Raw genomic sequence first — 15590 nt, 5'->3', positions numbered from 1 at the left:
TAATGGACGCATCTTGTTTTTGTTAACGACTTGAGGTCTGTATGAATCTATAACGGATAAAAATCACACATAATAGCCTAGTAGTCCTAGCAGAGAGCTGTCATCCATGACGCTCACAAAACATGACGCAATATTATCTTGGCAGCACAATGAATTTGCAAAACCCTTTTTTTTTCATTAAACATTAATACCGGGATCTTTAAATTTATGTCCATGTTATTCGCTCATCTTGCTCAGGCTCACATTTGTTTAATCAAAAGAGTATTCGAAATATGATTCCCCAAGATTATATTTAGAGAGATTTGCCGAAACATATCTCGCCTGGCTGTAAAGACAGATTGCATTGAGTTGGTGATCTGGATGGATAATCTGAAATCACGGTCGGTTGACCTTTAATAAAAGAAAACCATGTAACTGAACTGTCAGCAGATGTTCATCACGCACCTTCATTCTATCTGGCCTCGTGGGCAAAAATTCCCTTTAATTTCTTTTGAAGGGAAGGTTGTCTATATGAAGAGATGGAAATATATTAATTGTCCTGAATCGTGTGGCAAAGTAGGCCCATTTGATGACACATATTAGATTTTCTAAAAGTGTTTTTTAAGAGTTTGATCAAAATGTGTGTATTCTGCTTATCTGTAAATTCTAGAGGAGGTTTTATGTTGTTTCAAATTCTCAGTCATATTCGATAAAACAGAAAGAAACGTAACAACATTGTTATTACGCAGGCCTCTATGTAGGTCTTTTTTGTGTGTGTGGATAGCGCAATAGGTCTAGGCCTACCAGTATGTTTATAATTTGATTACTATATGCAAAGTCCATTGTTAAGACCATACCATCTTAATTCATAAGAGACTGAGAGGAGACGATTGGAATTAAAGAGCTCTAAATATTATGTTATTATTGTCATCAAAATACCTCATCACGATATTTCCTAGGGAATTACGCCAAACCCTGTTACATTGAAGTCACACCATTGCATGCATTACTGAGGGGTCCCCCATCCCCATCCATAGGCCGGGCCTACAACATTGACCACAGCTCCTTTCAATAGACCTAATACGATACCTAATACTCTTATTACAAGCTCTAATCCTCCAAATCCGACCTGCAATAACGTTTATCTTTTGGTGGCTTAATTTGCATGCCTCTAAACTGTGGGTCATTCGCAGCAGGTCACACCGTTATTTTGGTTTATGAAGTAGCATTTATTTTGGTCCTCTGATAATAAAGTCTGCACAATATCCATCTCAGGCTAGGCCCACATTTCTGCATTGCATTTGAGTATTTTCAACACATTTAGTTTAAAGGTTTTTCGAGTTTTCTACTGTGGAGTGAGCAATATGCTATGCGATATTACATGTCATGCATGCCCATAATCATGTAAAATATAATCTATTAACTTTCTTATCATTTTCTGAAAATAACTGACTTCGAAGTTCAAGTTGACAGGAATAAGAAACCAGTGCTTTCGTGTTAGTAGTTTTACGCATGATGACAAATCGCTTAGTTTTACTCACAGGCCTAATACTTGTGCTAATGTGTTATATCAATCAGTTATACATGAAAAAGTTCAGGCAAAAACAGTAGAACCAAAGTCTAACCCACACAAACCATGTGAATGTTCCTTTATGGGTTTGATACTACAAATGACCTTTTAATTAACACAAGTAAATTATTGCAGCGGCTCCCTACACAGCGGACAAAGCAGCATTCATCCCGTATTCCTGCCTCGTTGCTTGTCTGAACAGTAACAAAGTGTTTGATGCCAGAACTGATTAGATAATTACAATGGAGAGATGATGTCCCCTTTCTTCCTGGCCTTGTAACGTTCATTCACGTTCTCTATTGAATTATGACCTTCCAACAACGTTCCAGTATTATTCTCCACGTTAAGAAGATAAACGTTGATCTAGTGCAACAGTCTCAAAGGTTTTAATTGGCCGATTAAACCAATGTTAATGTTCTGGAAATAATATTTACACAAAAACGAGGAGTTCCTGAAAAAATTCATTCTTATAAAATATTTCATGAATGGCAAACACAGAATAAACTCACAATTATCTTTGAGATGAACACAACACAATCAACAATTTCTCCAGGTCGACACACACGCAATAGACAATTCCGATTACAACTCGATAAATTCCACTCTTTTAGCGAACAGAAAGACCAACAACAAGCTAAGTATTTCTCCCTTAAATCAGGTAAAAATAGCACACAACCACAGTTGAAACAATACATACATGTAACAAAATATTTAAATGACACATACGAAATAAATACATGAACAGATGAGAATCAAATAATAAATACACAAATAAATAAATAACATTGCTACACTACGATTGCCCTTTGCATACATCATGAATTGACCGTCAGTTCCCATACCGTTGCATTTCAAAGTCTTGCATAAAGTCATCGTCAACACCATAAAAACAACGTTGTGCAAAATCATGGCAGCTTCCACAGTTTGGACAGGGCTCATCGAGCTTTGACTGCGGAGCGCCGCAGTTCCCAGGTGTAAGGTAGGTAGGATGTCCAGTGCTCGTCGTCACCCCAAGTCTTTATAGTGCATAGCCTAATACCGGCTAAATAAAAGTCCCACTGTGTAATGACTGCGTGTCCATCAACCTAAGGGGAAGAGAGAGGAAAAAGAAAAGCTCGTTATTTATTGATCTCCATTACAATATCAAGCCTCGTAAAGGAACATACCTTCTAATATAAAACCATTAGTCAAATGTAGAAGTATGTGCTTAACTATAGACTGACATATGTTTTCAGGTAATCCAATAATATATTCACTTCATAGACAAGATCACATATGTAATACCATCAACCTGTGTTAGTATAGAAAAGTTACAGTACAACTGGTGTAATCCAAATGATTGGATTAGCAGATGATGGTTAGGTTGAATGATGTACAAGTTGAATGTGTGTGTGTGTGTGTGTGTGTGTGTGTGTGTGTGTGTGTGTGTGTGTGTGTGTGTGTGAAGGCTCACCTTCCTCACCTCTTCATAACAGGTCTGAAGGCAGTGACCTTGTCATCCTGCAGGGTCACACATGTGTCACTGAGTTCCGAGGGCTCTGTCTCTGCCTTCCCACTGGAGAATCCTAGACAACAACAGAAACGACACTGTAAGAAACTTGCTGCAGCCAGGTCATTGTATAGCGTTTATTTGTCAATATTATTTTTGATAGCAGTGAAACAAATGTGCATTTCTGAAACACATTTCAATATTGTATAACTTTACATGGGTAATTTCACAATTACAGTCATTCAAAATTGAACACAAGTGTCACAACACGTACATACCTTCAATAGTGGAGTATTGGCATGAGTCTGAAAGCGCAGGATAGGAGGAACATTGCAGTTGGAGGGCCTTGTGGTTGTAGCTGCCTGCACTATAGACCTTAGATTGCAACAAGGGGCCCTCCTGGAAAGGGTTCTCAGCATTGGATATGTTAGTAGGATCCTGGAGGCCCCTGAGTGGCCCACACTGTCTGGTACCAGTCACTGGTAGCCTGGTCCCCTGTAGATGGCAGTCTCCCAGCATGCTCCCTGTCCGGAGCTCTGGGGCCCCGTGGTGAGCAGAGCCCAGGATGACCCCCGTGGCCGCTGTACGCGCCAGAGACCAGATCCTCGGTTTGTCCCGGTCCGACACCTCGAAGTGTGACAGGGACACAGTGTGAGTGCCCGTGGGGATGGTGGTGGTGGTGGAGGGGGGCTTGGACGTCACCAGTGGATCAAGGAAGTCCGAGGGCATGGTGGGTAGAGAGGGCAGGGTGGGTAGGCTCTTGATACCACATGGGAATGAGTGGTGGAAGCTGTTGGGCAAGGAGAGGGAGAGCTCTGAGCTGCAGTCTCTCTTTGGAAGGCCTCCAGAGCCAACACCACCACTGGACATGGCCCTGTGGAGGTCCTGCTGTTCCTCAGGGCCCCTGGGTGCCATCTTCTCACAGTCACTGTCCAGCTTGTCACAGTCCTCATCCTCCATGTCCTCCAGGTCACTCAGATGAAGGTCTTTCTCATCTTTACACTCACTGGAATCTGAATGATGAAATATACAGGAATAGTACTTGTGATATTAGGAGAAGAAGCAGTATAATTTTCACTGGAATCTGAATTGTCAAATACACACAACATGATATGTGGAATAGTAGTTATATTCAGGAGCAGAAGCTGTCATTATGATCAATTCACATTTTTTTGTTATTGTAGGTGATGTGGATTAGTTTAAGAGGAAGCAAGCTACTGTAAATCGTTGTGAAAAAATATGTTTTAAAAAAATGCTTTGCTAGACGGAAGAGGGAAGAGAGGATGTGTACCTTTGGTGACACAGTCTTGGTCACTTTTATCCAGGTCGTCCTTCCTGTCGTCCCCAGCCTTATTCTTTGGTGACCAGGTCATCTTGTTCTCCTTTTTTAGCCTCCTCCTGGCGTTGGCGAACCAGGTGGAAACTTGGGTGAGGGTCATTTTGGTGATGATGGCCAGCATGATCTTTTCGCCCTTGGTGGGGTAGGGGTTTTTCCTGTGCTCGTACAGCCATGTCTTCAGGGTACTGGTGGTCTCACGTGTGGCATTCTTCCTCCTGGCTGACCCATTAAAGTCCATAGTCCCATACCTGGTAGTAATAGCAGACAACACATTAGCCATTAGCAACGTTAGCATATAAACTCATAAACTATTCACCCAGACCCATGGCACTCCTGGAGTGTTGTCTGAAATATAGACTATACAGCTCTGCTCTATCTAGCAGTATAGAGCTGCATAGATTGTGACCTTTTGCTCTGGAGGTGTGAGATTCCTTGAATGTAAGTTATTACTCATGAATGACAGGGCTTTATCACACTAACAAGGAATAGCTGAGCTGATGCACTACAGATAAGGACTGTGTGGGGTTCCGTACCTGTCATATTGGTACTGGCCCAGTGAGTGGTCATAAGGATAGTAGGTGGCAGGTTGAGTTATACCAGAATGCAGAGTGCCTGTGCCATCCTTCATTTCATACTGTGGATTCTGAAATAAGAAAACAACTTTATGAAGCACTTAGGGAACTTTATTTGTTTCTAAATATTGGAAACAAAGTTGATGTACATTTTGTGCTACTTTACTCCCTTCCAAATTGAAACATAATAGGCTACTGGTAGCCTAAATATGAGTATTTTTAAAACTGCAAAGTCTATTCGAGCCATCCATCAGGCAGGCAGGCTACTCAAAGTCATTTCAATAACGAAATACTTGGAGAGTAATTTTGATCAGCATCCATCTTGATCGATCGCATCCCAGCCACCCCCATCCACTATTAGATTAAACTGGATGTACCAGAGATGAGTAGATAGCAGCGGAGGGCTCGGCGCTGTAGGGGAAGTAGCTGGCATAGTTCTGGCTGGCGGCGGCCGCGGCAGCGTAGGGCGAGCTATACATCCCTAGTGCCGCGTTGAGCTCCGTCCGTGTGCTGGCCAGGAGCCGGTTCTCGTAGGAAGGGCAGCAGAAGGTAGCAGGAGTCTGGGTACCGCTCGTCCCGTCAGAGACCGACCTGGAAATCGAATCGCAGCAAGTCGTACTGGGGTTTGCCGACACGAAAAACTGCATGAAGAGAATTGTGGATTATAGACATGTCATTCGTGTTTCGTGTATGAGCTCTGTTATCTTCATATCTAGAATATATTTTGATATGGTTTTGAGATACAGGACAATTCAGGTAAGATGGAGACTAGATATAAACGCGTGCTGTGTGTGTATGCCTAATTCGATTAAAAGTTTTAGAATCGCATTTGACATAATATCCAGGTGAAATCATAAGGTACCATTTTGGAAATAATGTGTTTCAGTTAATTTAGCTTTTTTATTTTATATAAAAGGAATTCCCAAAGTATTCATATACTGCCCGACTAAGCTATTGTAGGCTACTGAAATTTGATGAAAACAAAGGATCTAAAACTTTTAATACTCTTATAGGAAAATAACTTATTTCTAGTTGAATGAAAGTTCTGAGAACTTTTATTGTATACATTTGTCCAGTTGCCTCCAAACAAATATATTTAAACCATAAATCCGTACGGCTACTTCACGTTTTCTAAATAATAGTTATTGTCAATACCAAATTCAGACATCTCTGAATGAAAGAGAAAGTTGGGAAGGTTCACTGTTAACTTCAGAGCGCAATTAGGCTACACAACGGAGCTATAGCGTAGTAATAAACAGAGGTCTTTTGTCATATCAAAACAACACGTGAGTACATTCATAATTCAATTAAATTGGACCTGTGTTTATGTCTGTCGATATTTTGATTAAACAAAAGCGTCACCTGAAAATAGCTGTCAATATTTTTGAAAGCAACCATTCGTGCTGCATCTAGATTATAGAGTGAGCTGTTCAAATTAAAATGATGCTCGTTTGTTTACATATTTGTCACTTTGAAATTGAGAGAGAAAAAAGCATGTTGATATTGTCTTACCTGTGAAGTTGCATTATAAGGATATCCAAACTGAGAGAAAGACATAGCTGCTTCTTTTGTTAACATCAGGAATATTCTTCACCCTTGATCGATTGTAACCAATTCTACTTCAAATCCACCTTCTTACACACATTTCCACGCACGGCCTCTCGCTCAATAATAGATGATTGCACTTAGGAGGGAGAGTTGAGGCTGGTACCAACAGCTGCAGATAGTTTTATATATGAATAATCCCCCGAAGGAAATGATAAGAAAATGAAATTACGCGTCATTAAATTCAAAAATGGTTGTTGTATTAGCTGAAGAAGGCTTAAAGGATAACGTAAGACTTGCAAGATATGGACTCTGCTTGTGCTATTATTTGTGCCTCTATAGTTCTTTAGCATTCACCCATGCAAGGGTATCAGTGTGACGTCATTGTAATCCCGGAACGACAGGACAGCAAGGATAGAATAATGTCTTTGCCAATCACATCTAACATCGCGTTTTCTTAAGGTGTTCTGTGCACTCCCCGTGTCCCCTCGGCTTTGTGCAGTGGTCTTCTTCACTTGCTTCACTGATAAGAGTATAAAGGAAAGGGGTTGTTCTGGTACAGTTGTGGAACTGTCAGATAGATCAAGGCTCTTGATGCGTATCATGTCCAATTATAAAATAATACCAACTGAAATGACCACCGAGCATATTTTGTTATTACTATGCATAGAATAATACATATTTATTTGGACAATATTTGAACTGAAAGCCTTCAGTTATGTTTTCTTTCATTTGGGATATCTGATTCTTTGCTATTTCTTATCAGCCTCTTCATCATAAAATAATCATTTTAGTTAGTTAGTCTCATGTGCTCACTTGAACAATAATACATATTTATCCAAACAAAAAAATCTTCATTTGAAGACACTATACCTCACTCACTTATTCTGTCTTTTTTACATTGGGATTTGCGGACAATGAATATCTAAAAGTGAAAAAAAGTGAACACCAGTGGATGGTCGTGGATTTAACGCGTTTTTACGACCTCTGTGCGCCTCTATATGTCCGGTCAGAGGTGTAAGACCGACTTAATGACGATGATGTTCCCATCTTTCTCTATTAGAGAGAGAGGAGAGAGGAGGGGGAGTGAATCAGGAGGAGAGGATCGGTCCCTTTAGGAGCGGATGGAAAGGCTTTGGCAGGTCAATAGACGAGTGATTGATGCGTGCCTGGAGACCTACGTGACCATTACGCGTAATGCGTAATTGCATCAATTAACAAATGGATACATGCCCTTGTTTAACCAGCAAGTTACACAGTTTCTGAGTCTGAAATGGCACCATATGCCCTATATAGTGCACTACTTTTGAACAGGGCCAATAGGACTCTGGTCAAAAGTAGTGCACTATATAGGGAACAGGGTGGGACGCAAACACAGTGAAACTATGCCTTTGAGGTAAAACCCGAGAGCTGTGTGGAAAAAACGACGTGGAAAACCCTGCGCTCTCAATTCTAATTAAATACCAGTGGAAAGGGGGCGAGGAGATTGCATTTTAATTGAATGATGGTCAGTTGAAAGTTGTGGAAGAATTATAGCTCCCTCGCTGAGAATAAAATGATAAATAATTGTAAGGTTTATTAGAATAAGGAAGTTCATGAATTTCTCTCTCTTTCTCTCTCCTCACACGCGCAATTCGCAATTAAATGTCATTATCGCAAGCATTTACACACACACACACACACACACACACACACACACACACACACACACACACACACACACACACACACACACACACACACACACACACACACACACACACACACACACACCGAATAGCTAAATATATCATTATTTATTGATTTAAGTTCAAACTATTTCCTATTGACAATAACAAGAATGACGATTCCCGCTGTCACCAACCAAATGCGGTCGGCTTCATTCCCTTCTATCTTGGATATAATCGTTGTTGTCATGGTTGATATGAGGGGGATATTTCAATGCCTCTCCACTCAAATGTAATTGCGTGTTTGGTCCCTGGAGATGCGTCTGCGATTACGGGCTTTCTCTTCGAGTGGCGCCAGAGAGCCGCGAGTAAAGATGGATTTTGATCCCTTCAGAGATTCTCCAAGGAGATAAAGTAGGTTGGCAGCGGACACAGTGGTCGAATTGCCCTTGGATACCTTTACAGATGTTACACAGGTAGTGCGAATGGTCCATTGTATCTGGCTGCACGTTGACACACTGTATGAATATTGAGCGTTGACTGGAGAAGCAGTGGTCATGACAACATTATGTAGATGAGATGGATAAAGATGCTCTCCTTGATAAGAGAAGGACCAATAGTCCTTTAAAATAGAACTGTAACTGTAGACCTACTTTCTCCATTGGCTTTACTAGGCCTACTGTTGTTAATAGTAATACACAATTACGAATAGAATTTGAATAAAAATCACATTTGTGTTTCAATTTCAATTTAGTGTGCTATAGCTGAATTATTATCTTTAAGAAGTCAAATCTTGTGGAGATGGAAGGTTATTATTCCTCCTCAGTTACAGAGGAATGTGTGTACATAAGTGGGGCAGAACATGTAGATTGCTTTGCTGTGGTCTGTGCTTCTCACAAGGGCATGCATGATGGCCCAAGTGCATATGGACAGCCTCATACATAATGTATTAGGACCAGTCACTGTGGATCTCACTGCATCAGGCCCAAATCAACACTAATTGTAATGGCAAACCTAACTGGCCAGTTTACAACTGCTCTTTAAAATGCCCCATCTTCATGTTCATTTAGACATGTTTTGAACTGAGTATCTATTAACCTATTTCCTTTACAAATTCCAATAGGAATTTTGTATCTTTGTCATGGGATTGTAAACAACTTGAATCCCACATCTGACTGTTTTGTTCACATTGCTTGTCAAGTGAATGTGTGTTATGTTCCACTCTTTGCCTATTTTACCTGTGATGACATGTTCGATTTTACAGGACATGAGCATTAGCTCAGGTGCTGACACAGCAACATTACTTTGCTGTAGAGACATCAGTCTACCATGTCCTGTCCGATTTCAGCCTCCGGTCTGGAGAAGCACCTTGAAATTTAATCAGAGTTCAAATGAGCTGTTAACACAAACCCATCCACTCCATTTCCTCTCTGTAGGATTGTTTTGGTCTCTGATTGAATCTCTTAGGGATATACAGTAGAATGGTCCCTGCATTTATACCTTCAGAATATTTAGTGTACAGACTACATTCATCTCCCTCTTCCATGGTAGATGTCTACAGTAGCCCTTAAGGGACAAAGTAGATATCCAAGGATGTACTGTAGGCTATGGAGAAGATGCTCTGGTTATTTCAGCCTGGTTCCTGTGGTAAGCACTAAGCAGACTGTTTGAGTTCCAGGTCCTCTTCCCATCAGGATCAGACAGAACACTAAGATAAAGGTTAAGTCAACACAGGGGGCTATACGCCATGCCTCCAAGACGTCTCTTCCCACTTAATACATTTCTTATGCTGATTTAATGAAGCTCACAAAGCTTTGCTGGGTTTTCATAAGATATTTCAGGTTTTATATGAAATGGTAATAAGGCCAGACAGATGGAGAGAGGGAGAACCTGGGGAAGGGATGAGAGCACAAACGTAGAGGTGAGCAATCTCATTAAGGTGGATTGATATATCCCCATGAATCCACACCTCACTCACTAGTGATCCTATCCTGAATTATTACACACACACCTCATCCGGGGTGTGTTATTACTGCTGCTAAATTATCCAAAATGGAAGGAAAAGTCCTAAATATTCTAATGAGAAGTGGTCAGATGATCAGGGATGTGGCCATACATACCAGTGCCCAGTTAAATGTAAAACAAACATCTAGAGGGCCGAGTGAACAAATTGTCCTGCACACAGTGGGGATCATTCAATCTTTATTAACCCAGGGAGGTGGGGAGAAGAACATATTTGCATAATTATTTCAATAAGCAAAATAGAAGATATACCTAGGTAGAGAAGAGACACACACGGTTGTTGTCTGTGTGATTGTAGGAATAGGCCCAGTTAGGGCTGCCCAGATGCTACAGAAACTCCCTCTGTCCCTCTACAAAACACCATATAACCTCTGCAAGAACATTCTTTTGGATGGGGATCCATGTCTTTACAGTCACTAGTATAGCAGTACTATAAACTGCACATCCCAATGACCCAAGTCACTACTCTGGTGCTCCTGGGACTGTGTGTGTGTGAGTGAGAGAGTGAGTGGTGTGTGTGTGTGTGTATGAGTGTGTGTATGTGTGTGAGAGTGTGTGTGTGTGTGTGTGAGTGTGTAGGCTCCCTGGGCCTGGCAGAGGCCTCTGGAGGCTGTGCTGTAAAGCTATCATCAGTGGTGGTGTCAGGGATTTGTAGCTTGTCACTGAGAGAGCTTCCTGTGACTCTGGGAAACAACTGCTTATGGAGAGCCTTGCTCAGTGCAGTGTGTGTTTACTTTGTCCTTGTGGTATCTGGCTGTGTCTACGTAAGGTTGTTGTTGTGTGTGTGTGTGTGTGTTGACTGGAAGTTGGTATACGTCATATAGCGTCTTTACTTCTTAGGGCCTCTGGCTGTCTTTGTGTGTTTGTTTTCAGAGGGTGTATACAGTACATGTCTATACTGGGTGTGCCAGTGCTTCTGTGGTGTCATTGTGTGTGTGTGTGTGTGTATCTCCGTAATTTCCTAACGTTCATGTTTGGGCATGCATCATATTTTCAATCTATTTTTGTCCACACATCGTGTGCAGTGCATGTCCTTATTGTCCAAGTGTAGCTGCATCTCTGTTGCTATTCATGTGGTTGTGTATGTGTGGTCCAGAGGAGGCTGGTGGAAGGCGCTATAGGAGGACAGGCTCATTGTGATGGCTGGAATGGAATCAATAGAACGGATCAAACGTGGTTTGCATATGACTGAGCTGTTTGATAACGTTCAATTTATTCCATTCTAGACATTACAATGAGCCTGTCCTCCTATAGCTCCTCCCACCAGCCTCCTCTGGTGTGGTCTCTCCTAAGATGGCTGCTGGCTCTGGAATGAACTTTCCCCCGAGGCAGAGGGCCAGCAGCAGCCAGGAAGGAGAAGTGCATCATGGTCCAGCTCTCTGGCCCACTGAGGAAGGCAGGGAGACGCTTCTCATTGCTGTCACTCCTATTACACTTCACACTACAGCCACGGCTGTTAACACTATAGGAGGCATGGTACATATTAAAGTTGTTGCTATCTTTAACTTTTTGAATGTCAATATTTCAGAGAATCTACGGAACGTGATACATTACCGGAGTATATTGATGGAATCAGTTGCTGTATCTACATTTAGGCACAACAGACATAAAATTGTCATTTTCCTCCTCAAAGATGTGAATTCTATCCTATCCTTCTTTGAAGGTGAAGTTCATGGGGTGAACTGTTTACCTCTGTCCTCTGTCCAGTACTTCCATCAGGAGTATGATGAGTTGGAATGAGTGGAGGTAGTTCAGTGGAGTCTGGCCGGGCCTGGGTCTCGTTGGTTTGCTGTGCCTACTGAACTAAACTCCCTATTCCTCTGCAGCTGCCTCTGCTCCACTGAGAGAGAGTGGGGCCCCATCTGGTCCTGGTTGAGAGTGGTTAAGTGAGAAGTGGTGCCAATATAAATAGCTGTGCATGATGTTTGTTTGCATAAATAGTTTTGAAAGGCTTCACTAGGAGTTTTGGGGCAGATTACCAAGGAAAAGTGGCAAGCCGCCTGAGGGGAAATAATTCTCGCTTGAGCTGACAGTTAGATTTGAGACTCTTATTTTTTCAGAAATATTGTTTTTGGTTTCTTCATTCGTCTGGTTCCAGGAAGAGATGGACCGTGAACTCTTCAGAAGAGGCTGTGTGTGTTTAGAATGTGGGACGTGACAATAGACACTGATCGGCTCATTCTCTTCTTATGCAGTGAGGCAGTGTTTGCTTCAATAACATCACTGATGTACTTTAAAAGGACCAGGACCTGAAGCAAGGATATGCATATTCAAATAAAAAATCATTAAACTTTATTTGTCACATGCACAAAGTACAACAAGTGTAGTAGACCTTACCGTGAAATGCTTACTTACAAGCCCTTAACCAATAGTGCAGTTCAAGAAGAGTTAAGAAAGTATTTACCAAATAAACTAAAGTAAAACATAAGGGGTGAAGTGACTATGCATAGATAATAAACAGAGATTAGGGGGGGGGGTCAATGTAATAGTCCGGTGGCCATTTGATTAACTTTTCAACAGTCTTATGGCTTGGGTGTGGAAGCTGTTAAGGAGCCTTTTGGGCCTCGACTCGGCGCTCCGGTACCGCTTGTAGCAGAGAAAACAGTCTATGACTTGGGTGACTGGAGTCTCTGACAATGTTATGGGCGTTCCTCTGACACCGCCTATTTTATAGGTCCTGGATTGCAGGAACCCTCTGTAGCGCCTTGCGGTCAGATGCCGAGCAGTTGCCATACCAGGCGGTGATGCAACCGGTCAGGATTTTTACCATAATTTTTTAAATGCAAGAGAAAGGCAATAATGCATTATTCCAGCCCAGGCACAATTGAGATTTTAGACACTAGATGGCAGCAGTGTATGTGCAAAGTTTTAGACTGATCCAATGACCCATTGCATATCTGTTCAAAATGTTGTATCAAGACTGCCCAAATATCCCTAATTGGGTTATCAATACATTTTCAAGTTTATAATTGTGCACTCTCCTCAAACAATAGCATGGTATTCTTTCACTGTAATAGCTACTGCAAATTGGACGGTGCAGTTAAATTAACAAGAATTTAAGCTTTCTAGCCATATCAGATATGTCTATGTTCTGGGATTTTATTTTGTTACTTACAACCTCATGCTAATTCCATTTGCCTATGTCAGCTCAACCGTCCCGTGGGGGGACACCGATCCTGTAGTGGTACTTTAACACATGCTAGAAACTTCCATAAAAAAGGTTAGGGCAACCTAAGAAAAAAATATTTTCCTAAGAGAGTTCAGGTTCCTTCTTTTCCCTTTGATTTTGATTTTGAGTTTAAAGACACACCAAAGGAAGGAAAACACAGAGTTATGTAGTGATGTGAATTAGGCTTGGGTTACATAGGAGAAACATGTAGGCAGAGATTTACCTTCCATTATCACGACACACATTTTTGTTTTGATTTTTCGTTGTGGTTTTGAAAGAAGTACAAGACACCCAATTGGTAGTCATCATCACTTTGCTGTGGTTATTTTACAGGTCTGAGAAAACTGACCTGACTGCTTTCATGTGCAGGTAAGTGTGCTGGCTCAGGGCTAACTGCTACCAGACCAACAGAGTCCTGTGTAGGCCCCATGTAGACAGCCAAGCTCCACCCCCAGCATCAGCCTTAAACCCCAGACCCAGCCTTCTACCCAAGCCCTGTTCTCAGCCCCAGGCCCAGGTCTAAACACCAACCCCAGCACTATACCTCAGCCCTCTTCTCAGCCCCAGGCCCAGGCCTAAACACCAACCCCAGCACTATACCTCAGCCATGTCCTCAGTCCCAGCCCTGTCCTCACAACCAGCCCTATACTCGGCCCCAGCCCTATACTTAGCCCAGCCCTATACTCAGCCCCAGCACTATACTCAGCCCCAGCACTATACTCAGCCCCAGCCCTGACCTCACCTCCAGCCCTAAACTCAGTTCAGGCCTATACTCAGCCCAGCCCGATACTCAGCCCCAGCACTCTACTCAGCCCTAGCCCTACAATCATCCCCAGACCTATACTCCAGCACAATACTCAGACCTAGCCCTATACTCAGCCACAGACCTGTGCCTAAACACCAGCCCCAGCCCTGTCCTCACCTCCAGTCCTATACTCATCCCCAGCCCTACACTCAGCCCCAGCACTATACTCAGCCCCGGCCCTGTCCTCACCTACAGCCCTATACTCAGTCCAGCCCTACACTCAGCCCCAGCACTATATTCAGTCCAGCCCTATACTCACCCCAAACCTATACAAAGCCGCAGCACTATACTCAGCCCTAGCCCTACACTCAGCCCCAGACCTATACCCCAGCCCCAGCCCTGTCCTCACTTCCAGCCCTATACTCAGCTCCGGCCCTATACTCAGCCCCGGCCCTATACTCAGCCCCAGCACTATACTCAGCCCAGCCCTATACTCAGGCCCAGCACTATACTCAGCCCCAGCCCTATACTCAGCTCCAGCACTATACTCAGCCCTAGCCCTATACTCAGCCACAGCACTATACTCAGCCCCAGTAATATACTCAGCCCTAGCCCTATACTCAGCCCCAGACCTATACCCCAGCCACAACACTATACTCAGCCCCATTCCTGTCCTCACCTCCAGCCCTATACTCAGCTCCGGCCCTATATTTAGCTGCGGCCCTATACTCAGCCCCAGCCCTATACTCAGCCCCAACACTATACTCAGCCCCAGCACTATACTCAGCCACAGCCCTGTCCTCACCTCCAGCCCTATACTCAGCCCAGCCCTATACTCAGTCCAGCCCTATACTCAGCCCAGCCATATACTCAGCCCCAACATTATACTCAGCCCTAGCCCTATACTCAGACCTAGCCCTATACTCAGTCCCAGACCTATACCCCAACTCCAGCACTATACTCAGTCCTAGCCCTATACTTAGCCCCAGCCCCACACTCAGCCCCAGCCTATACCCCAGCCCTGTCCTCAACCCCAGTGCTATACTCCAGCCCTATACCCCAGCCACAGCATTTCCACCAATGACAGTTGAATCGGCCAGACCTCTGGTCCTGGTTTGCTGCACACAGGCACAGGAGGTTCCTCCATGGTTGACTTCAAACTCAATCCAGATGGTGCTAAAAATATTTCCTCCTCTTTTCCTCCACACATTTGTTCCTCTTCGTCTCCTGCTTGTCTCCCTCTACGTCATGTCCACCCACAGAACTTAATGATGCTTTATTTCCATGTTTTTTGACAAAGGCCTGACTTCCTGCTCTTGTCCCCCTTATAAGCTAATGGGTCTGGTCTTTAGGATCTTAACCCACTTGTGTCTGACATGATCTCCATTCCTCTCCAAGACAACCTGATCTGCTGCCTATAGTAGTCTGTGATTTATATCATGGCTGACATCTGGGATGAGCTAATCACATGTGCTCTGCTCAACTTGCATGAC

At 43.0% G+C, this 15590-nt stretch overlaps 1 protein-coding gene across 3 annotated transcripts; it reads right to left on the bottom strand.

The window, feature by feature from the left end:
• Positions 1 to 1183: 1183 nt before the first annotated feature.
• On the bottom strand, positions 1184 to 6987 carry LOC109885183 (iroquois-class homeodomain protein IRX-6-like). Of its 3 annotated transcripts, none has more exons than XM_031814812.1 (7): positions 6462 to 6987; positions 5327 to 5590; positions 4911 to 5020; positions 4330 to 4625; positions 3317 to 4051; positions 3003 to 3114; positions 1184 to 2634 (listed from the first exon to the last, which is right to left on the bottom strand). In XM_031814812.1, the coding sequence occupies exons 1-6, from the start codon at positions 6525 to 6527 to the stop codon at positions 3008 to 3010; spliced, it is 1578 nt and encodes a 525-aa protein (XP_031670672.1). In that variant the 5' UTR covers positions 6528 to 6987; the 3' UTR covers positions 1184 to 2634; positions 3003 to 3007. The 3 variants fall into 3 exon arrangements, with proteins under 3 accessions (XP_031670672.1, XP_031670681.1, XP_031670670.1); XM_031814821.1 differs by having other exon boundaries at positions 3012 to 3114; positions 5327 to 5540; XM_031814810.1 differs by having other exon boundaries at positions 1185 to 2634; positions 3012 to 3114; positions 6462 to 6986.
• Between the last annotated feature and the right edge of the window lie 8603 nt (positions 6988 to 15590).

The sequence above is a fragment of the Oncorhynchus kisutch genome, linkage group LG3, assembly GCF_002021735.2.
Source record: "Oncorhynchus kisutch isolate 150728-3 linkage group LG3, Okis_V2, whole genome shotgun sequence".
Taxonomy (NCBI): Eukaryota; Metazoa; Chordata; class Actinopteri; order Salmoniformes; family Salmonidae; genus Oncorhynchus; species Oncorhynchus kisutch.
The sequence above is the reverse complement of the archived record's forward strand: the minus strand, read 5'-3'. Positions and strand labels throughout refer to the sequence as shown.

Excerpts from the sequence above, each read along its gene's own strand:
- LOC109885183 (XM_031814810.1), bottom strand. The coding sequence starts at position 6,527 with ATGTTAACAAAAGAAGCAGCTATGTCTTTCTCTCAGTTTGGATATCCT. Across the intron at positions 5,021-5,326 it reads CTGCTATCTACTCATCTCTG|AATCCACAGTATGAAATGAA; the intron begins GTACATCCAGTT and ends TTCTTATTTCAG. Across the intron at positions 3,115-3,316 it reads CCAATACTCCACTATTGAAG|GATTCTCCAGTGGGAAGGCA; the intron begins GTATGTACGTGT and ends GTTGTTGTCTAG.